Source organism: Crotalus tigris, unplaced genomic scaffold (genome assembly GCF_016545835.1).
Source record: "Crotalus tigris isolate CLP2741 ecotype Arizona unplaced genomic scaffold, ASM1654583v1 scf7180000024339.11422700, whole genome shotgun sequence".
Classification (NCBI taxonomy): Eukaryota; Metazoa; Chordata; class Lepidosauria; order Squamata; family Viperidae; genus Crotalus; species Crotalus tigris.
The window spans coordinates 6,119,791-6,144,428 of NW_024100509.1; the positions used below are offsets into that span (position 1 = coordinate 6,119,791).

At 40.9% G+C, this 24,638-nt stretch overlaps 1 protein-coding gene across 13 annotated transcripts in view; it reads right to left on the reverse strand.

Annotated features, from left to right (window-relative positions):
• Window positions 1–24,638, reverse strand: part of DZANK1 (double zinc ribbon and ankyrin repeat domains 1) — a 113,559-nt gene that overhangs the window by 40,571 nt on the left and 48,350 nt on the right. For 12 of the 13 annotated variants that reach the window (XR_005554629.1, XR_005554628.1, XM_039326163.1 and 9 more), the window contains 3 exons: window positions 23,925–24,017; window positions 6,172–6,391; window positions 81–184 (listed from right to left, as the gene is read on the reverse strand). Coding sequence is in view for 11 of the 13 variants with exons in the window: in XM_039326163.1 (XP_039182097.1) it covers window positions 81–184; window positions 6,172–6,391; window positions 23,925–24,017 (417 nt within the window). In the remaining 2 variants the exon portion in view is untranslated. The remainder of the gene's footprint in view (window positions 1–80; window positions 185–6,171; window positions 6,392–23,924; window positions 24,018–24,638) is intronic. The other variant, XM_039326165.1, reaches the window with a different exon arrangement.

The window sequence follows — 24,638 nt, forward strand, 5'->3', positions numbered from 1 at the left end:
ATTTTTCCTCGAAGGATGCTAGCAGCATCACAGCAGGAGGTCTAAGCTGTAATGGTTTCTTATATCAGGAATTTTTTTACCTTTCCCATCTGAGGCTCTCCAATTAATGTCCTGAACTCCATATTATTTTGTGTATAGCTTCTAAGATGTGCACAGACATGATCTAATTGCTTCCTCCAATAGCCTGAAAATAAAAAGTGAGGAAAAAAATCACATGAAAAACATCAACAGACTTTGCACACAGAATATTTAAACAATCTTGATACGAATTTAAAAACCCACAGTTCATAAAATCATAATATAGATAGTCCTTGAATTACAATAGTCTGTTTACTGATCGTTCAAAGTTACAACAGTGCTGAAAAAAGTGAGTTATGACCATTTTTCACACTTACGACCATTGCAGCTTCCCCATGGTCACATGACCAAAATGTAGACACTTGGCAACTGACTCATATATATGACAGTTACAGTGCTGAGATCATGTGATCACTTTTTGAAACCTTCTGACAAGCAAAATCAACGAGGAAGGCGGATTCACTTAACAACCATGGCAAGAAAGGTCGTAAAATGGGCAAAACTCACTTAACAAATGTCTTAGCAACAGAAATTTTGGACCCTATTGTGGTCAGAAGTTGCGGACTGTGTATTAGAAGTAACTGAGTAATCATCTACTTCAATTTGCCGCTCAATGCAGGATCCATTACAGAATTCCTCCTGGTAAATTTTTCACTTTATTTCCAAAGTTAAAATACAAACTTCAAAAAAAGAAACAATAACAAAGCAAAAACTAAACAAGTCAAAATATGCATGAAAAGCAACATACACATATATTGTCCCCTGTAGTTGAATACTGATTATTTCAACAATAGTTCTCTCCCTTGCAAAACAGTCTACAATTTATAAACTTGATGTCAGAATCCAATTATATTTCATTTCTATCTACCTGCTCTGATATAAAACCAATTCTTACTCTCTCCTGAATTCTGTCATACTACTAAGGGGGAGGGGGGTAAGCATGGGACCTTTATGACTTTCACTTCCTCTATTCACTACAAAGTAACCTTTTGTTGATTCACTTTGGGTGTACTAACCATAACAATGTGGCTATCTGCCTTCCATCCTATGTCCCTCTGAACTCTTTGCTGGCAGTGAGGGAAAAGGGAGGGGGGAAATGCAACGCCTGGGATCGGGGTAAAGAGAGGATGACTGATTGTGCCGATGGAACCGGACTGACGATATCTTTCCTGGAGTTAACACCTAGAAACCTGCTGGTTTGAATCGCCTGGAAGAACTGCGGGGTGGGGGTTGCTTGGGAACCTTAAAACATTGAATGGTTGGGGGATCGCTCAGATCCTGTCTAGCATGCCTACAGTCAATTTCTCTTAATAAAAATTTCTGTTGAAGAGACGTTTTCCAAGAGTTCTGTTTTCTTAAGATGTAGATTGAGGTGGGTCCTTACACTTCTACAGTTCTATTAACCCAGCTAATTTGATCTACTATTTACTATATAAAAACAATGAACAGGTAAATCAAACAACAAATCTAAACTTCAGTTCTCTCTGTTAATTATTATTGTATTTTACATGCAGAAAGTCCACAATGGCTTCGAATCTACCATAAACCACTGCAGTCATTATCTCTTATCTTTCCTGGATCAATCTTTGATTGATTCTTTTTTATTATTATATTTTATTGATTTTTTTACAATAACAATCTTTAGAACTTGGTAAACAACGTATTGTCTGGGTTCATAAATTTAACAACAATCAATAATAGTTAATTTCTATGATTTTATAATCAACTTATTAACTAGAAATACCTTTCCTTAATCCTCTCTTCTTCCAATAATATTCCCATTTTACCAACATTGAGCAAATATAGTTCTTAGTACTTTCAATACATACAAAGTTGAATATAAACATTTTTCTAGTATTTATGTGAATAACAATAATATCAACATGTAGCGTCTTTTCTAATCAGCTTATTTTACAGTTGTATTTGCAAAAAATCATCTTATGTGAATCACTATATGTCCTGTTTTCAGAATTCTTATTTAGGCTTAATTTCCCCTCAGTATTCAAAACATTTTTGTCAATTATAATTTTCTCAAAATTGATTACATTTAAATATCCAAAACATTTCGTACATTTAAATCATCCCATTATTTTTACATTTCCCATATCATAAAAAAATACTATACTACTTATAAATCACATCTCTCTTACTATAGAACCCATTCATATCCAAAATTTAACTATTCTTTTAACCATATTCAAACAAGTGTTTAGTTATATAGTACTCCATCTGCTAGGTCAAATCATCTCTTTTGAGTCTAGTTTTTGCCTTCTTTTGCCAAGCAGCTTTCTGAATCAGCTTGCCATGAGGTTCTTCCTGTATTTTTATAAGTGTTGTTAGAAATGGGAAAGACAAATTAAGCGCTTTTGAGGGGGAGTTTTGCCCATTTATATTCGTTAGGAAGCTTCCACTTTCCTTCTCCCTCAATTTCTGTTTTCATCTTTTGTCTCCCAAACTCTAGTGGTTCTCCTGACAGCTCTATAGTTCATTTTATCAAATCTTCTTTCTTATCCTTTTCCATTTCCAACATTATAGCAGAATCTTGCAGATTTTTCTTTGTCTGTGTTAAGCTGTGTTAAGTGATTTTCTTTGTTTGTCGCCTCCATCTTTAAATTACTTTCCTCTGGTTTTTGTTCTATTATCTGATTCATTTGTCATCATTTTTAAAGAATTTTTTAATTGTGAGTTTAGGTCAAGATGTGCTCATTTGTATCATCAAAATTATTTCTCATCATGATTTGAGACGATTTTCATTTGAATTAGTTGCAACATAGCATGCATTTCCTCCTGGAAATGTCTTGTCTTGAAGTATTGCTCCTGCAGATCTGGGGATTTTAGAAAGGAATATTGAGGGTGGTTTCCTACTACTTTTAGTTGTGTATGCACTTTCATCAAACCAACCAGTTTTAAGTTCCAAACACCATGGTCTTATATAGTTATTATCTTTATGAACAGTCCAAAATGTTCAACCACTTAAAAACAATCCAGTAATTTCCCCCTTAGAAGGATAGCCAAAAAGTCAAGATTTTTCTTTCTCTACAAACGATTCTTAAATTTAAATATCACAGCTCAGTGTTTATAATTCAAGAAGGTCGGCAGTTTTTAGAACAATTGTATTTCTCATTCTGTGATAGATAGCCCAGTGTATTTTCTTTCCTCTATTCCCAGCTGTTCTCTATTTAGCTAAGAGACACTGTAGATCAAAGAAACAAGCTGTGCTCTGTTTCTGGGCGTCTTGCTAATTTCTGAGGCAGTGCAGCTATAGTTCTATACTCTGATCCACCACTCGATGTCAGTACCTATTTATTTTCCAATCTCCAAAACGAAAAAATTATTTTCTTATAATTTCATCAATATTTTTTTAATTGAAATTTCATCAATATTTTCAAATGGAAAATCTTAGCAATTTCCATAGTTTTCAATTTTATTCTGATTGTAGCTTTACATTTAATCCATTTCAATGTATTTCTATCCCCCATAAAAATTAAATTGTTGCTTCCATCTATGGAGGAAGGGGTTATAATCACCTTCCTTCTCACTTTCGGAGGATTTTTTGCTTCTTGGGGATCTTTTCCAGGAAATCAGTTTCAAAATAGAGAAGATCGATATTCTCACCCAGTTTCAAACATGCTGTTCACAGTTGTTCTTAGTTGGTGCTTTTGGACCTGTTCAGATGCCGGTAGCTTGGGCTAGTCACCAGACAGGTTGGAGGGCTTTCCTTGGATCAAACGGATCGACTGCCATCTTTCCATGATCGATGGGGCCCCTCCTTCATCGCCTCTCTGGGGCAACTTTAGATCCATTTAAGGTCTCCTCGCAGGGTGAAGACAGCTGTAGGATGCAGAGCCCTGCAATCCCTTGACTGCATTGCTATGACGCAAAACCGGAAGTCAATCTTTGATTGATTCTTAATAATGAAACTTTTCCTTAGAATTATAACTGGGATCTTTCCAAACAATTGCATCTCATTCCCCTAAGTCATAGATCTCTATTGTAAATATCCCTGCAGCACTTGTTCAGAAGGTTTTTGTACAAATTAAATCATAACTTCTCTTAACAGTTGTCTTCTGACTGAATATAATAAGTCTATTCCACAATCTCCATCAGTTTTCTTAAGAATGCCCAGTTCATCACTGATCCATATTGCAATATCTAAGCTTTTAAATTCATGCCCCTTTCAGCCTTCTCCAATTAGCTTGCAATTCTCAAACAAAGCTCCTCCTTCAGTTCTAAAGCAACAAACTGACTTCCAATCCACCCAATTGCAAGTTTTATTTAGCTGCTATTACTTGTATCTGAGTATCATCCTTAGGTTGATTTATGACTGTTGTTAAATCATCAAACATTTTATCTAAATTTTCATTCAGAGCTTATAAATTGAAAAGCATTCTCCCCCTTCCCGGAAGGCTTTCAAGAAGGCTTTAACATTAAGTTGATCTGGGTTAATTGCTTCCATTTTTAATATAATACAAATTGCTTTGCAGCAAAATGTAGGCAATTCCTCTTAAGGACAAAAGTAGAATCCTATAACAAAATGGTATAAGAAAAATTAAGATAATATTTCCCACGATAGAGAGTAAATAGAAAAGAAAGGGAAAATTCTCATCTCTTTAGAGAGAGAAAGAAAAAAGGCCAAAATATATATATACAAAAGAAAACTAAAGCAGCAATTTTTTAAAGAACTAATAAAATACAAAATCCTTGCAGTAGAAATCCAATGTAAATATAAATCAAATCAGATCACTTTCACTTCCAAGGAGAAAGTCGGTTCCCATAGTTGGTTTCTATATGGCAAAAAGGAAATGGTTTCATAACTCTAAAGCAAAGCAGTAAAAAAAGTAAAAAGTTCACGGTCCAGCAAGGGGGTATGAAATAAATCAGTGTTCAACCAGATGATTAATTAGAGATATAAGTAAAAAAAAAAAAGTTTAAAACAGTGCTGTTTAAAACTGAGGCACACCTAAAAAGAAAAAGTCACAGAGACGATCAACCTATTCTCCTAGGGCAGGATAAGAAGTAACTGATAGAAGTTTATCAAAGAGAGATCCAACCTAGAATTAAGGGGAAAAGTCCTGTCAGTGAGAACAATTAATCAGTGAAACTGCTAGCCTCTGGAAGTTGTGGATGCTCCATCACTGGAGGTTTTTGAGAAGAGATTGGAAAGCCATTTGTTTGGTATAAGGTTTCCTGTTTGAGTAGGGTGTTGGACTAGAAGACTTCCAAGGTCCCTTCCAATTCTGTTAATCTGTTATTCTGTTCTGTTATTCTTTTTGTTGTATTTTTTTACTGAATAAGTTATAGCCTTCCAGTGCTGTGTGTCAATCAAGAGAATTCCTGATCATGTTTTAGTGATGCCTATCAACAACAGATTTATCTTCCTAAGCTAACAGTCTCTGGTTCTTCCTGTTTATTTCCCATATTCCACACATTAGTGTAAAAATATCTGACATTTGAATAGTACCATTTATTGGCCCATTGGAATTTTACAAATTTTGAGTCCCTGTCCTAGTTTTTAATTCTCCCTTTATGTTTTCTGATTTCTTGGCCTCATTCCTTGGCTGAATAATTAGCTTTAGGCTTCATTCTACTGAATTTCTTTTTTTAAAAAAGATAATTTTGAAATTAATTTCAGTGCATATATATATGCACGTACAGCGACACAATTTCTATATTTTTAGGAAAGCTTGTCCTATACTGACCAATTTTCATTAACATATGGAGTAGCCTGCAGTTCATATTCATTCTGATCAGTCGTCTTCTTCAAGGCAGAATACAGAAAGATGAAAAGTGAAATGATGGGTTGACTTTAGAAGACGGATAGAAGAAACTGTTACAATTAAAAACAAAATTACAACAAAGAAAGGAAGTCAATGGCAGGCAAGAAAAAGAATGAAATCTATATAAGAAAAATATGGTAATTCAAGAATCCAGGAACTGAATAGGAATAACTTGTAACCGGGCCAAAGCCACCCTGTAGAGGAGATGGGTAGCATAAAAGCTAAATAAATAAATAATAAAAAGGACATAATGCAGAAAAATGGAAAACCTTAAAGTTAACTGTTGAGTTTCATTTTAAATCAGCTTTTTTCATACCTCTTCCAGGGCTGATAGCTGTGAGCAGAGATTTGTGATTATTTGTCTTAATCTGCTTCTCCTTTTGCAAGAATGCCTCACTTTCTTTCTTCTCTAGATATTTGTGAGATGGGTAGAACAATCCAACAGTCTGAGTTCCTTGGTCTTTTTTCTCTTCGGTGTCAGGTCTTGAGATTGGCAATGAAATAATTGATTGTTGTTTGATTCGAAAGTTGATATTCTGTTAAAATAATTCAAATAATATAAGAATCCCACTAATGCATTTTCCCTAAACCAAAAATTAACAACAAAAACAAACAAGCAACAGGGATGATAAAGGGCTTGGAGGCTAAATTGTATGATGAATGGACATGTCTAGCCTATCAAAGAGTAGGATAGGTGGGGGGGGGGAGTGATAATTGTCTTCCAATACTTGAATGGCTCGATGCTTTCTCTAGAGTGCCAGAGGACAGGACAAGAAGTATGGGTGGAAGTTTCTGACAGTAAGATCAATTAATTAATGGAACAGCTGGCCTTCTGATGTTGTGGGTGTTCCATTATTGGACGTTTTCAAAAATAGACTGGACAACCATTTGACTGTGATGGTGTAACATTCCTGCCTTCAGCAGTGGGTTGAACTAGACCTCCAGTCCTATGATTTTAATTTTTTAGGAAACAAGAGCTATCTTCTTACATCTACCAGTATGATGTACTGACAGTTCATTGACAGTTTATATATAAATGTGGGGCATCCAATTGATACTAGATGGCAATAAAAACAGACATGGTGGTGTTGGGTTAGTGGCTGACATTAACAGAGATTAAATACCTTATACACAGGCACTGAATGATAGAATGGTGTAAATCAGGCATGTCAAATTGCCGGCCTGTGGGCCGGACGCATCACGAGGAAACTGCACCCACTCCATTGCCAGCAATGGGGGAAAAGTTCCTATGTCGTGCAACGTCATGTGACATCGTGAGTTTGACGTGTGGTGTAAATGAATCTAACCTAAGTACATCAGGTTTGTTCACATTGTATTTCAAGAACTTGAGTTCTGTGAAAGCTGGAAGAGCGCTCTTATATTATTAAAATATATATTAAGCACATGATCAAATCTATAAATGGCCTTAGGTAAAAAAAAACTTCTGATTTTAAAATGCTATAACCTTTTCTCTTTCCAGATAACACATTTCATTCTGCCTCTATTTGAAAAAAAAAGTGGATGAACCAACATAGAACTGAGATCCAAACTGAGTCGATCACCGGGATCAGAGGTTTATAGTCTTCCAAGCTTTCACGCTAGAGCCCATCCTCAGAGAACTTTTCTCTCTCACTCCATCACGAGTCCAAAAGCTTGGAAGAGTAAACCTCTCAAGATTAAAACTCTCATCCCAGTGACCGACTTAGATTGAATCCTGCAACATTATTTTAGAACACATATATTTGCCTTCATTTGTGATAGAATTGAGAACATATATATTTGGTACTAAAATATCCATATATACTTTCTCTGTCTTAAACATCTTTTGAAGAGATCTATTGTTTCAAGAAATGCAAATCTTTTCTAAAATTAAACTAAAAAGATTAGAATCTTGTTGGGGAAGATTTCTAAAAATCATATTATTATTATTTACAAATAGGTCTTCCAAAATAATAACTAAGGATCTTTTAGTTGGATTTAAGATTTCCCAAACATCACTAAATCTAACAAGTAGAAAACCTGTAATCTAAATTTGTTAATTTGATTTTGATTAGTTTTATACTTATCAGATTGGGTTGGGAAAGAGTTGAGACAATGGGTGTCAGGTCGCCATCTTGAGCTTGGCGCCTTGCTAGCATCCCTGCCATCAAAGACTAGGAGGGAGGAGGGGGTCACGGGGGGGGGGAACAAATGGGCAATCAACCTGTATTTATGATAGGAAACAGGGAGGGGGGAATGACAACTTGATGAAGAGCAGGGAAGCTCGGAACCAGTTTGTGTCAGCATCCAAGGTCATGCAAACTGAAAAAAAATGTGGATTTACCCCAAACACCTCAGCATTCTCAAAACATCTAAGTGGATTCTTATTGGCTGAAGATGGATTGGTCATGGAGGGAAGGCTGGGATGAGAAGAAATTTTTTGTATCTTTTGACTGTGGGAAATGTAATTCTAACCTAACTCTACTACAACCAATATCTTTTAATAAAAGAACCTATCACTTCAACTAAACAGAGTCAAGGGTCTTTCTTTCCTAAGAGATTGGATTGGGGCAGACCTGACATTAGGCTAGAACTACAATTGTAGTCGACCCGGAGAGGAAGCTTCCTCTAGCGTGGGGACCATGCACACAATGTCCACTCAAAGGTGCAATCAGGAGGAGATCAAAGCCTGTGGGGGAGGCGTCTTAATATCCCCTCCAAGACTGGACCTCTCTGAATGGCTGGGAGATGTGTCAATCGATCAAGAACCCAATGGTCCCTTGAGGTTGGGAAGAAGGAAGATTGGTAAGAAAAACCCATGGGGGGTGAATTTTACTCATGGAAGCCATGGCAGCCACTGGCGAGACCAGGGAATGGAGCTGGAGGAGCTAGAGGAGGAACCAATCATGGGGGAACTGGACCAAGAGGATTGGATGATGAAGCAGGCTATAAAGTTCTTACAGGGGGCTTTCGATAACCTCAAAGCAGGTGAAGCCTTGGCCTGAGCAAAGCATCCCACCACCTGGCCAACTCCAGCCACAGTGAGCAATGGTACAACCTCTTCTGCCACTGCTACTACAGCGACATCAGCTCTCATAGCAGTGGCAATTTCCCCAGCCCTGGCTCTGCTGCCCAACCTGCACTGTCTGTGGATGCAGCACTGGCGAGGCAAAGAGTCACAAGACACCAGCCCTTGGCCTGAAATTTAACGGAGACATCAAGCAATTGGGATTCTTCCTGGTGCAAATTTGGATCTAAATGCAAGAGTATGGTGCAAAAATAGCTGATGGGGCCAAGGTGCAGTGTGTGACTATGGCACTAGAGAGGACCATCGTAGAGTGGATGGTTACCCTCCACAATGATGTCTCAGAGCTGAGAAACTTCGACCACTTCATGGCAGTACTTCAGATGCATTTTGAAGACTCCCTAGCCGACCACCAGGCTAGGGACCACATAAAAACCACCAGCCAGGGCCAAAGGGAAGTGGCCAAATACGCCAGGAGTTTTGCAACCTGGCCTGCAGATTGACTGGCCACAGGACATGTTGATTGGGTGTTTTCGAGATGGGCTGAGTCATAAAGTCTACAACACCTGCATCTCCAGGAGAGCCCCTCCCCTCCATGGCTGGTATATCATGGTGGAGGAGGTAGAAATTGACCAGGCTTGGTCTAAATATCATCCAAGCCATGGGTGGCAAAGATCTCTCCCTGAAAAAATAGAGGTTCCAAAGCCACTGCCACATGACCAGAGCACACACTGAAAATCCACCAGCTGCTTCAAGTGCAGGAGAGAGGGGCATCAAGCTGCCAATTGCTGAGCCACATGCCTGACCCAGAAGGCACCTCCAGGATCTGCCAAAAACCTGTGAAACCACCACAGAGAATGCTTGCTTTGTGTGGTTTTGTTATTTGATTAATTTTATTTGACTTGTAAAGACTCATGACTGGTTTTAGGTTTTGGCTTCCCATGGTCCTAATTGTGTCAAGCAACTGTGATTGGCTTTACCCTGTTACCTATAGTCTGTCTATTACCTTAAGACGTCTCTTTTAATAAACAGGTAGGCTTGAGGCAATGTTTCCATTTTTCTCAATGGCCAGGGGTTGCTCAAATTCATGAGTGAAACATTGTTTCTATATTTCTTCTCCTAAACTTTATTCTTGTGATTTGGGCGGCATAGCAAAAAGGATTGGGGGTGTGTGCATTCTTACCACAATCCCTGCTTTGTGCCAAATAAGTATGGAGGATGGGTGGGTGGCACCCATACTTATATTGGCACAAGATTAAGAATTGATTTGATATTTTTTTGTATTTGATGAGTGCTTTCATCAGAGTACTGGTATGTGGGGAAACAAGTTCTTAAATTGTTAATGTGAAGGAAAAAGGCTTGTTAGAGTCAGTAAAAAAGTATCCCTGCAGTGGCTCCCAAAAGGAGAGCTTTCAATCCATGAATATGTCTGGCTGAAGTGGGACCTGGGAAAGTCTGTTTCACTCTGTTTGCAGTGGTGACTTTCTAGTAGATGACCAAATCCAAACCCAATTTTCTGGCTCAAATGGATGGAGAGTCTCTTCTGGAGGCAGTATCTGGGTCAGTATGCTCTGCTTCCAAAGATTGTGGAGTCATCTGTGCAGGGCTGAAAGATATGAGACCAAGACCTACTTCCCCCTTTGTGAGTGACCCTCCCAGAAGAGATGTTGTTGGTCTGACATAGGAATGAAGAACAGAGGATAAGAGAAGGAGAGATGGAGTGGGGTGGATACTTTGCAGGCAGGGCTTGAATGGACATTAATACTGCAATTGTTAATGAAACAGATAAACCAGTCACAAACAAATGGGGACACCACAGATGAGGAAAAAGAGAAGCTGGATTCTGGTAATTAGGTAAAATGAAAGAGAGCAAGAAAAGATGAAGGGTATTGCCTCTGTAACTGAACAAATGCAACATAAATTTTGTAAAGCACATGTGAGGATTTTAGGACTTGCAGTTGAGAATGCTGGGCAGATAGAGAATGCTGAAAGTTCCAAATAATTTTATAAGCCTAATATTTTGATGTGTACAATTTGTCAGGAGCATGGAGAGTCAACCTTTAACATTTGTTTTGAAATTTTTTAAAACATCCTGACAACATTTGGCCCAATATTATCAATACAAAATTTAGATGAAAAGACCATATTATTTTAGAGATCAAAAAAAATGCTTATACGTGCCTGACTTAATTCCATAGTAATTTTACTGACTACTGATAGGATAAGAAAATTAACTTAAGAAAAAGGTTATTTCCCTACACAAGCAAACTTGAGTTTCATGGGGCTCCTGTGATGAACATATCCCATGTTTTAGGAAAAGGATGGACAGATAATACACACTTAAACACATACAGTAAATGCAGGAATTTTTTTTTTCTCTCTAAATGAACTTAAAACATTTCCTCCTGACAACCTTGCTTGTTTTTTTTACTGTTCTTAAAAGTACAGAGGGAAAGAAAAAGGGAACACAATTCTCTTTATCTTGTTTTGCTGGCCAGGCAAACTAGGGTGAAGTTATTTTTCTTTTGGTGGCTTATTGTAACATTTTTTCCCTAGCAGAATTTAAATTCTTTTCTCTAGGGATTAGAGACACTTAGCAGCTACATTTATCTTGAGGACACATGAAGACTTTGCCACATATACACACACAAGGACTATGGAAAGAGAAAAGGAAAGGAAACAGAACTCTCAGTTTACACACCCTGGTCATTCCCACCATGAATCTCAGTTAAATTAGGGAAGGCAAAAATCTTAATAAACATATTAAGTTGTTGCATAGAAGAGGGGGGGGGGAAATCAAGGTTCCTGTGTTTGTGTGTGTATGTATGTGTGTGTGTGTGTATCCTTTTCTTTTTAATTACCTTTATTTAGCCAAATTGGTTTTCCAACTTTGTCTCTGAGCAAAGACCACTCTTTACATAATCAGTATGCATGCTTCTTTTTCATTCCAGCCTGAACGGTAGTCTCTTTTGATCGCGGGCTTCTAGGAATCTCCCTAAAGGAGACACAGGACCTTGGAATCCAAGCTTCCCATATTTTCAGACAACACTCTGACCCTTGTTCTTGTTACACGCAGTGAGATTCCTTCCTTGACTTTTCTGTGCTTGCAGAGTGACTCAAACTGGGATCCTCTGCTTCCTGGCAAAGCAAATCTTATGGCCCTAGCCTCTGGCAAGGCAACTTTTTAAGCCACAGTAGCCCTGTGCAACATGACTTTTGAAGCTGCCCTTGCCCAGTGCCCCACAAAGGGATCTGGGAGGACTCTTATTTCTTTTTGCAGAGTATGAGGGTCCCTCCTAGAAGAGTGGAACTTTGTCAAGAGATTTCAGCCAGTTACCCGAATACCAATCCTCCACTCACCCTGCGTTCTTCTTTGGCTTGATTTCTCTTTTCCCTGTCAGATGGTCCCACACACTGGTCAAACCCCCTTGCTTTCCAGAATCCGAATCTGGGTGCAGCTAGGAAAGGCAGAGGAGGTGAGAGCCAGCTAAGGTAGAGGAGGATCGTTTCTTTTGCACTTCCACACACTTCTTGCACTCACTCTCCCTTTGGGCACCCAGGGACAAAATTTTTGCAGTACTCAACTTCTTTCCAAGCAGCCATTGAGAACAAGACTCAAAAATCTCTTTACTACCCTTGTTTTAAACGGGCAGGGTCTGGGAAATCCACCCACAGACACAAGGGGTCTGCTGTCAGCAAGGTGGAGGCTTACCCAGGCCCACTCCATTGGTCAGGTTAGTTTGGAGTCCCATCTGGGGTGTCAAATGATCAGAAGAAAAATCAGGTCCAGTTCCAAGCTGGGAAACAAAATGCTGAAAACAAAACGGAGGCTGCAGGAAAGAAGGTTTTTGTTTATTTGGTAGCCAGAAACTAAAATGGCAACAGCATGTTTCTAGGGTGGCTGAAAAATTAGCTTGGTGAGTGCAAGGATTTTTATAGTTTACAGTATTTTGTAATTTTGAGGCTTGCTTTGGAAGAAGACAAGTGGTTCCAAGTTCATAAGGGTGAATGTACAATAAACAATGGTCTAGTTAGGGTGGGAGCCATTGGAAAGCCAATGGTTAAAGCCATGATATCAACATGGCACAACATTTTGGCTTTGTCAAAACCTTGCATTTAATTAAATGGTGGTTTTGGTGGCCATCATCAAAGAAGGACATAGAGGGCTATGTAGCTAGTTGCCTTAAATGCGCCTGCCAAAAGGTGACAAGGGAAAGCACCAGGGCTCCTCCAACAGGTGGCAGGGCTTAAAGGCATGGAAGGAGATTTCAATGGACTTTATAGTAGAGCTGTCTGAAAGCTCGGGAAACACAGTGATTTGGCAGATAATTGACTTATTCTCTAGACAAGTACACTTTGTATCCTGTCAAACAATCCCCTCCACTCACACTTTAGTGAAGTAGTTTGTGCAGCACATTTACCAGCTGCATGGAGCCCCACAGAGAAGCCACTTAACATTTTTTAAAACTTTGGGGGACCACTCAGGGGCTTAGCTCCTTGCATCATCTCGAAACGAATGGTGACTGTGAACATGTGAATGGGATCCTGAAGCCGTATCTCTGATGTTATTTTAATTATCAGCAGGATTGTAAGGACCCATCCCACTTTGCATCTTAAGAAGACAAAACTCTTGGAATATTTCTTCCAACAGGCATCCTTTATTAAGAGAAAATGGTTGCAGGCGTTCTAGACAGGACTTGGGGGACAAGCCCTATGGTTCAAGATGGTGGGGTGGGGTTATCTCCAGTAACTCCACCCCACCCCACCATCCTTCCAGTGACAATCCCAGGCGTTACATTTCCACCCCCTTTTCCTCACTGCCAGCGGAAGGGAGACTTCAGAGGGGAGTAGATGAAAGCTGATGGCCCCATTGTTATGTGTAGTCCTTTCGATGGTATCCACATTCAATCCCTTTTGAAGTTGTACTGAAGGAAATGAGGGCCATAAAACCCCTTTGTTCACCCACCTTCCCCTTCATCGTATGACAGAATCCAGAGAGGGCAGAAATGGGGTTTTCCATAGTCAATAACTAGAGATGAAATATAATTGGATTCTGACATCCTGCCCCCTTAAAAATAAGATAGATCCACCTGAAAGAAAAACAAAACAGGTATAAAATTTAGTCAGGCTTGTTAGGATACTCTGTGTGAAACTTCTTTAATAGCTTCGGGGCTCTGACATGACGTTTATGGACCCACTCATTTTGTGAGGCAGGGAGATGTTTCCATGCAACTAGGTACTGAGTCGCTCCATGATATCTCCTAGAGTCTAGGATTTCCTTTATTTCAAAGTGTTGATCGCCCTCCACCATGATTGGAGGTGGTGGGGGGGGATTTTTGGCCGTAACGATGACTGATGCTCTCTTTTCAGCAAGCTGCAATGAAAAATTGGGTGTATTTGCCTGAGATTTTTGGGTAATTCTAATTCTACTGTTACTGGATTTATGATTCTTTTAATTGGAAAAGGTCCTATATATTTTGGTCCAAGTTTTTTACAGGGCTGTAGGGACTTTAGGTATTTTGTAGATAAGTACACCATTTCTCCTATAATGAATGGTGTAGACTCAACCCTTTTTTTATCGGCTTGTGCTTTGTATGCCTGCCTAGCTTCATCTAATGCTTTTCTAACTATTGGCCAGGTGCTTTGTAATTGTTCCATCCATTCTTTCAGTGATGGGATCGCTGGTTCGTCTGGGGTTAATTCTGGCATGGGGTTGAAACTTTGACTGGTGGCTATTTGAAAAGGAGTGTAACCTGTGCTGGAGTGGACTGCATTATTGTAAGCAACTTCTGCGAAAGGGAGTAGGTCCGTCCAATTTGTTTGCTGAAAATTAATAAAACATCTTAAATATTGCTCAAGTACTGAGTGACAACGTTCTGTTTGTCCATCCCCTTGTGGATGATAGCTAGATGTCAGTCCCTGAGTGGTCCCTAAGAGGGATAAAAATTCCTTCCAAAATGCAGATGTAAATTGCACTCCCCTATCAGAGATGATGCATTAGGGTGCCCCATGCAATCTGTAAATGTGCTGGACGAAAAGTTTCGCTAAGGCTTTTGCGGTGGGAAACTATTGGCAAGGGATAAAGTGCATCTGTTTGGAAAACAAGTCCATGACCGTCCAGACAACAGCATTCCCATTGCTTTCTGGTAATTCCACTATAAAATCCATAGCTATTTCCCTCCAGGGGGCTGAGGGATTTGCCACTGTTTGGAACAGTCAGGGCGACTTCCCTTGCAACCTCTTTGCAGTTGCACACTTTGGGCAGCTGGCCACATAACTTTCTATGTCCTTTTTTATGGATGGCCATCAAAATTGCTGTTTAATTAAGTGTAATGTTTTTACAAATCCAAAATGCCCTGATTTTGTGTCATGGCAAAGCTGCATGAATGTGACTCTTTAGGTTGTTGGTATATATAACTTTTCCCCCACCCAAGGAAGCCTGTCTCTCATTGTGGACACATTTTTGTTTTTCTGGAACCATTCATCTGTTTCCAAACTTTTCCGGAATTCAATTCCAGTTTGGCTGCCCAGCTGTGGTTTTAATTTAGCTTGGGCTCTGGTGGTTACTGGTGCTGTCAGTTGTGATTCTACCATCATCGGTTTAGAGTCGGTGGCTCGCATGCTGTTATATTGGGGCATGTGAGATAATGCATCTGCCAGGAAGTTCTTTCCCCCCGGCAAATGCTTGAGCGTAAATTGGAACTGGTGAAAATGCTGGGACCAGCAGGCTTGCTTGGGGTTGAGCTTCGTGGGTGTTTTCAGGGCTCCCAAATTTTTGTGGTCAGTCCACACCTGGAAGGGGATTTTGTTGCCTTCAAGGAACTGGCGCCACGTGGGTAATGACCAACGTATCCCATATGCCACCCATGCAGGCCAGCACTGTTCCGTTTCTGTGAGTTTCTTGGATGTATATGCACAGGATTGCAATATCCCATCATCATTTTCTTGTAATAGTACAGTCCCCACTGCCATATCAATTGCATCCGCCTGTATTACGATGGGCTTATCCATGTCTGGGTGCCTCAGTACTGGTTCGGCAGAGAAAAGTCTCTTTAATCTGTCAAACACTGCTTGGCACTCCATTGTCCATGTTAGTGGCTGGCTAGGTTTTACTGAGGATGCTCACTTCATTTTTAGTAAGTTCATGAAGGGCAGGGCTATCTAGGTAAATGAGGGGATGAATTGGCGGTAAAGGTTTGTGAAGCCGAGGAAACTTTGCAGTTGCTTTCTTGTGCAGGATGGTGCCCATTCTAATATTACTCTGACATTCTCTGGGTCCATTTCAATGTCCTGTGGGGATATGAGATAACCTAGGTAGTCTATTCTTTCCTGGTAGAATTCGCATTTCGAGAGTTTGGCATATAGGTGGGCGGCTCGCAGTTTCTTTAAAACCGCTCTGACTAGGTTGACATGTTCCTCTTTTGATTCAGTGAAGATAAGAATGTCGTCTAAGTAAACCAGGACCCCCTTAAATAGGTGATCCCTTAGAACGTCATTGATTAATTGCATAAATACTGTGGGGGCCCTTTGTAATCCAAATGGCAAAACTTTGAATTGGTAGCACCCCATGGGGCAGTTAAATGTGGTCTTCCATTCATCCCCTTCCTTAATCCTCACATGATAGTAAGCTTCCCTTAGGTCTAGTTTAGAAAAATTTTTCCCTTTCGAGAGGTGTGACATGTCCTTCATAAGTGGCAGAGGGTATAGGTTGCTTTCACTGATTGTATTCAGGGCCCTATAATCCACGCATAAGTATAAAGAGCCGTCCTTCTTCTCTCTAAAGAGGACCGGGGCGGCCACTTTAGGCTTGGCTGGCTTGATGAACCCCCTTTCTAGGTTTTTCTTTATGAATCTTTCCATTTCCTCCTTCTCCTTTGGGCTCATGGAGTATAATCTGGGTTTCGGGAGTTTTGCCTCAGGCTTGAATTCAATGGCACAGTCTGTGGGTCGGTGGGGGGGGAGCTCATCCGCCCTCTCCTCACCGAAAACCTCAGCAAGGTTTCTGTATTCCTTGGTATTTCTGGTAGTCCCTTTTCTTCTCCCATGGATGCTTTTTCTGTTCTTGATTCTGGTAGCCTCCCTTGGGATTTTAAGTCCATAGGGTCCCCCTTCGGGAATTTGATTTCTGCCATCCTCCAATTCACCCAGGGGTTCCATTTTTTTAACCATTCCATCCCTAGGATCATTGGGCATTGCATGTCTGGGGTCACCACAAACGTTATGTCTTCCTCATGTTTGCCCAGGGACAGGTGTATTGGTAAAGTGGCTAGGGTAGCTGGCACCCCCCCGTTATGGACCCATCTAACTGGCCAAATGAGATTGGTTGTTCCAGTCTCCTCGACGGAATGCCCAGATTCCCCACTAGCATCGTGCTAATGAGGCAGCGGGTGCAGCCAGAGTCTATTAAGGCTTTTACCTTGATGGCTTCGGGCATGGGGGAAATTAATATAGTCACTGTCTTGAGGATGGGTGCGATGAGTCCACTTACCAGGGGTTTGCCCTCTGAGCTGTCATTTGAGGCATCCACCAGCCCTGCGGTATAGGCTGGAGTTCTTTTCCCCTGATGAGCAGAGGTGGGGGATTCCACAGCCTCCATCATTCTCATGGCAGGTTCTTTTGGCTTAGCTGGAGACTTTCCAGATTGCTAGCTGGTGATCTGTCTGGATTGTGCTGGGGGGCTTTTGAGCGGCATTTTACAGCCCGATGCCCTTCTCTCCTGCACTTGAAACACCCCATGTGCTTCTTGGCCGTAGCCGATGGTTTCACTGGTTCGCGTGTCAACTCAGGCGGTGAGCGGCTCCATTGTTTTCCTCGGCGGTGCCTCTTCAATATGTCGATCTCTGCTTCCTCTGCCAAGACAAACCATTCCTCAAGTTGGTGTGGGTCCCCTCGGGGCAGGCAAGCGTCATATAGGTCATAATTTAGTCCGTCTTTGAAATGGCTAAGGAGGATGTCTTCTGGCCAGTTCAGTTTGCTGCAATGACCCGGAATTCTTGCGTATATTTGGCTACCGGGTGGTTGCCTTGCCTCATCGTTTTTATCCTTTCGCAGGCTTTGTGATCAGCCAGGGGGTCCTCAAATCGCTTTCTCAGAGAGGACATGAAACAGTTGAAGTCGTTGAACTCTGGGGCATTGGAGTTGTGCAAGTTCACCACCCAATCTGCGGCCGCCCCGTCCAGGGCAGATTGCACGATCTGGGTACGGGCTTTGTTGCTGGGGATGTCCTGCCCATATTCCTCCATGTAGCTGAGGACTTGGGTTAGGAAAAACCCCATGCATGTTGGCTCCCCCTTGAATTTCACGTCCAGCGGTGGGAGTCTTTGAACAGACTGGTGCCTTCGTTGTTGGTGGTAGTGTCTTCCATCCAGATCACCATCTGTGGGTTGGCAGGGAGTGGGGACTCCTGGATCAGCAGATCTCCCCGGGGCTGCAGGTTCCACTTCCCCCTTGGTGTCTCTCCCTTTGCGGCTCGAAGAGCTGGGGCGGCCGTAGGGCTCAGAATCCTCCTCTCCTAGGGAGCTGAGAGTTCTCTTCATCAGGTCGATAGCTTTCTCTAGGATCCAGCCTGAGTACGGTGCTCAGCTCCCTTCCTCTTCACTTGCGTGCAGGGATTTTTCCATCTCCTGCTTCCATTCTGGTTGGTTGGCCCCCCGTCTCAGGGTCACCTTTCTTGATTTCTTTTCCCACTCGCCTTTCTTTCCAACACCCATTGACCACTGAGGTTTGTGGTCCCGTGTCTCCACCACCTCTTCTCCTGAGAAATCTAACCTCTCAGATCCCAACATCTGGCAGGGTTTCAGTTGGGGCAGCGGCTCCCTTTCCGGGGAGTTTTCTCCCTTCCTTGCTCCGCCGTCTGACATGGTAATTTTTCAAAGTCCCCCGGCAACGTGCTCCCTTCTAGGTGGACTAATTCTTCAAGTCCTCTCTAATGTAAGGACCCACCCAACTTTGCATCTTAAGAAGGCAGAACTCTTGGAATATTTCTTCCAACAGGCATCCTTTATTAAAAGAAAATGGTTGCAGGCGTTCTAGACAGGACTTGGGGGACAAGCCCTATGGTTCAAGGTTTTAAGGGGTTCCCAGTATCCCCATTCCACCCCACCATCCTTTCAGTGACAATCCCAGGCGTTACATTTCCACCCCCTTTTCCTCACTGCCGGCGGAAGGGAGACTTCAGAGGGGAGTAGATGAAAGCTGAAGGCCCCATTGTTATGTGTAGTCCTTTTGGTGGTATCCACATTCAGTCCCTTTTGAAGTTGTACCGAAGGAAGTGAGGGCCATAAAACCCCTTTGTTCACCCCCCTTCCCCTTCATCATATGACAGAATCCAGAGAGGGCAGAAATGGGGTTTTCCGTAGTCGATAACTAGAGATGAAATATAATTGGATTCTGAAAAGGACAATTGGTCATACCTCCTGCCTTTTGCTGAGGTTGCTTATAAAAACGCAGTGCACAGTAACACTGATTTCACCTATTTTAAAGTGACAATGGGGCAGGACTTTGTATCTATTCCTGAATTGCGCCAGGCCACCCCATCAACCACCTCTTTAAAGAAATGGGTCGCCTAACTATAGAATACCTGGCCAGTAGTAAGAAAAACTTTGGAAGAGGTGAGGGAAGTGTATAAAACACAAGCTGACAAAAGGTGCACAAAGCCAAAAAACTTTAAAGTTGGAGATAAGGTTTATCTATCTACCAAATACTTGCAATTCAGACAACCGTCCAAAAACTGGGCCCAAAGTACATTGGCCCTTTTCCCATAAAAAGAGTTATTAACCCAGTGACTGTCAATCTCCAATTACCAAAGACACATAGACATATGTATCTAGTATTCTATTGTAGTCTCCTTAAAACCAGAAATCACATTGTCCCTACACCTAGAATCACAACCACCTCCTGATCCCATTATGATTGAGGAGAGCAGCATTTTGAAGTTCAACTCCTGGCTAAGTTCTTGTCAATATATTCCCTTAACTCCCCCATCTCTCTAGGCATCACTGAGTTGGGCTTGGGGAATTTTGCTCTTGGTAGGATCTCAATTGTGCAGTCCATGGTGTGATGGTAGAGTAGGGTGTCACATTCTTTTTCACTGAACACCTCCATTATTCCCGGTATTCCTTAGGGAATACCTCCGCTAGTCCCAATATTCTTTAGGGATGGACTGCATCTTCAGCAACTGTTCAGACACCGCCCTTATGCGCTCACTCCCTTTCCCCTTGTCTCTCTGCTGCTTAGGCTCATTGCTGTTCTTTTGGGAGGGGAGTTTGTCCCTGTCATCACTACATGTCTCACATCTTTCCCCCAGTGCATGGCAGTATCATAGTCTCTGCCATCTTTGGTGCCACTATGAACTGAATAGTTTCTTTGTGATTCCCCACCCTCAGATGTACTGGTTCAGTTAGATAAGAAGAGGACAACCTGCCCACTAGGGAGCCGTCAACTTGCTCTAACTTCATGGGGTGGCGCAGCTTCCTCACTTGCAACCCTAGGTTTCATATTGTCTGCAAGCTGACTAAGCATCGGGTGCATCTAGAATCTATTAGAGCCCTTACCACCTCCTTCACCCCCAAGTGGGGCACTATGATCTCTACTTGGGCCAAGAAGGCGCTGGTTGCTCCCCAGTCACAGTAGGCCTTGTTCTCTGTAGGGGTTGCGGTATCGGAGCTGGGATGGTTGCTGAAGGTTGATTAGACACTGTCCCAGAAGGCTGCTCCTTCTCCATATCGGTTCCAATCCCCGCTACTCCAATCTGTTGAATTTTTCCAGCAGCTTTTTGACTGATGGGCTATGGCAAGCTGTCAGATACTGCCACTCCACCGGTTCTTCTCACTCTGCCACTCTCTTTCCTGTCCATCTCAATTCCTAGGTGAACATCACCTCTGAAGAGATGAGAGGGAACTCAACCTCAGTTGCCTTTGGCATGATGACCCACCACAACTCCACTCCTGTCTGGCAGAAGCTCCCTGCTGCTCCGGTCTCTTGTGCCGCTGGTTTCCCAGTCTTCTCCACTCAATCTTTCAGACGGGTCACCTTCGTCTGGGTACCAGAGTCCGCTTGTCCTGTAATTGGGTTCCCCTTCATCAATCTTGTCCTGGACCTAGCCATCTGTTCTCCTTTATGTTCCACCCTAGCCATCTTCTCCTGAGTCTTCACAGCTCTTCTGGAGGCAACCAGACAGTCTGCAAGAGCTCAGGACTCCCTGCTATATTTATTTTAGTTGAGAGCTGGTTTAATGTCAAGGTTCCAACTAAAGAACCCAACCAAGTATGCACCGATGAGACAATGCAATCTCTTATGCAAAACATTACTGAGTACATCATTTTGGCACAACTGAAAGCAAATCCAGCTCTTGTTATTTCCCGTGTGAACCGCTATAATTAAAACATACAATGCTCCCTCCCCTTATTAGTGCATGTCACACTGTCCAATCAAGTGTCAAAAGGTTGCTATGAGAAAGTGTCTTTGTGGGTTTGGTAAACTCCTGTTGAAACGTCCTTGGTTCATATGATTGGATTTCTTGTTTGGAGTCTGCATTCCATTTCCCCCCTCCCCCCTATTGCATTGGCTAAGTAAGAAGCAGTAAGGGTGGCAATATTGTGCACATGCTTCAAGCTTGACACCAAAGATGAAAGCCTCCTAGAATGCATATGGGTCAATATAAAAGGAAAAAAGAATGACATTGCCATAGGTATATACTGCAGGCCATTCAAGCAGAAGAAATAGATGAATTGTTTGCTAACCAGTTAACAAATGTAATGGAGGACTTTAATTTCCCTGACATCAACTGGGAGATAAACTCTCCATCAAGTGGGAGATCAAACAAATTCCTGACCAACCTAGTTGACAACTTTGTCATCTAAAAGATAGAGGAGGGACAGCTATACTGCATCTAATTCTTACTAATAGGGAAGAAGTGATAGAGGGATTGAAGTTGCAGGAACTTTGTGGGAGAGTGACCATGTCATATTGGAATTCAAAATAATTCAAACACAAGCAATAGAACATAATCAAACCAGTGTCTTGGACTTTAAAAAAGCTGATTTCAACAAACCTTGAGGGATCTTGGGAAAGGTTCCATGGATTAAAATCTTAAAGAGAAAAACAAGAAGCTTGAGAAACTCTGAAAGTATGATTATAAAAGCCCAGTCCAACTCAATACCACTGAAAAAGAAAAACAAGGAGTCCAAGTACAAACCAGTATGTTTGTACAAAGAACTCTCTGATAAATTAAAAGACAAAAAGGATAAGTACAAAAAATGAAGAGGGGGACATATAAATAGGGCAGAATACCAACAAATAGTCCAAATTTGCAAAGATGAAGTCAGAAAAGCTAAGGCTCAGAATGAAGTAAAACAAATGTCAAAAATAACTTTTAAAAAGTTTCTTTCAACATATTAAAAATCAAGGAAATAATTGTCCACCAATGGGAGAAGATGGCAAGGAAGTGATGGGCAACAGGGAGAAAGCAGAACTGTTTAATTCATTCCTTGCACCTATCTTCACACAAAAGGGAAAAAAAATTGCCCAATGTACCAAAGCAGAACCATAAATGACAGACTGGAAATATAGGTCAAAATAGGCAAGAAAATGTTAAGACAACATTCATCCCCATAGACAAGTTCAAATCATCAGTTTTTCCCAAAGTTCTAAAGGAGCTAGCAGATGTGATCTTGAACCACAGAATCATATATTTCAAAGATCCTGGAACACCAGGGAACCACCAGAAGACTGGAAAAGAACTGATGTGATTTCCATCTTCAAAAATGAAAAAAAAGGATCCAGAAAACTACAGATCAATCAGCCTGACATCACTACTTAGTAAGATCCTGGAAAAAATAATGAAAGAACAGATCTGCGAACACATAGAAGGAAGCAAAGCTATTACTAGGAGCCAACATGGGTTTATCATAAACAGATTACGCTGAAGAAATCTTATTGGATTCTTTGACCAAGTGACTAAATTGGTGGACTAGTGAAATGATGTGGACATTGTATACCTAGACTTCTGTAAGGAATTTGACAAAGTAAACCACAACATATCTCTTAATAAGATAGAAAAATATGGGATAGACCACATCACTACCAGATGAATTCATAAACTGCCTGACAAACTGCAATATATATTTCTCAATGGAACTACACCTATAGCAAGGTCCCTTCCAACTCTGTTATTCTGTTATCTTTATAAATAATTCAAGACAGAAAATATATCCTTCTATTTTCCCCATAACCACAACCCAGTGAGGCGAACTGAGCTGAGAGAAATTGGCCTAAAATCACCCAGCTGGCTTTCATGGCTAAGGTAGGACTTGAACTCACAATCTCCTGCTTTCTAGCCTGGTACCTTTACCATTAAACCAAAGTGGTTGAAACACCTTGCCTTACAAAAGTCAAGTTTGGGCTCCACATTATTGAATAAAGGAGTAAAAGGAGTTCTATTTTGCTGGATATTTGAAGTCAAGTGGTTCTCTTTGAGTTGCCTTTTTAAGCTTCAATAATATGATTTTTAGTATTTTTATATTTGTTATGGTACTTTAACTAGAATTTATGGAAATGGAAATATTTTTCTATACTATTATGAATTCCCTAGAGTAATGAAGCCACATATTTATTTGCAGTAAGTAAATAGACAATAATATGGATACAAAAGCTCTCACCGTATTCATGTGATCAATATTTTTGATGCTAAAGGACTTAATACTTGTTTGGTAAGTCCAGTGCCACAATAGGTGAAACAATGATTGCAACTGTGTGGTGCCATGTCATGCATATGGGAGGAATTAAGACTTTTCCTGCTTTTGGTGCCGGTGGGTCACTTTTTAACTGTGACAAATCCATTTTGAGATTTGCACCAGGATGTTTGTTGTAAGGAGTTTTAGGAGCTTCAACAAAAGGGTTATTTATGGTCCTGGGGCTATGGTGGCTCCCCTCTGAGGTATATTACATGGAAACACTTTAAAATAATTGTTGGTATCTCATATAACCACAGTTGACTGTCTTTTTGTTAGATAGTACTAAGTTGAAAGAATATGTTCAGAGATCGTTTATATTATAGAAATTCTTACCATCTGAGCTTCAGAAAGTTTGCTCTCACAGATCATACATTCTTTAATGTGAAGTGGATTTTCTGCACCACATGCAAAGCAAAGTACTGCATCCTTTAAAGTATAGAACAAGCACAAATCACTAAAATTTGTAGGATATGTATCAACAATATATGCCAGATATTCTATACCCTAGATTACAATATTCTACAAAAGAAAACTTTCTTATAGGAAAGGAAGAAACAGACAGGTTAAATTTGAAAGGCAACTCAGTAAGTAAAAAATGTATCTTATATCAGGGAATGTAGCTTGTAGGAGAAATCAGATTTAACACTTAAATGAAATTTTCCTTATGTTGCATTTGACAAAGAACTTCACAAGCTTGAGACATTAAAGGAAAGCCATTATATTGATTAAAGGCCAAAATTCATGGATGAGCACGAATCAGACCACATGCATCTTGCTTGGTTATTAGCATGATTCACAGTGACTTATGGACATTTCCATGTAGTTTTCTTGAGAACAATACAGAAATGTTTGCTGTTTCCTAGGGTTACTAGATCTGTCAATTGCCATCTAGTGCAATCTGTCAATTGCCATCTTGTCTGATTTTTTGCAGGTCAGATCCAATAGCCTTCTATTGCTTTCCTATTTAATTCTACCAGAAGCTTTTGTTCATGAAGCTAAGCACCCAAAGAAACTCCTCCAAGTTTATAGCAACTGTAGAATTTCATG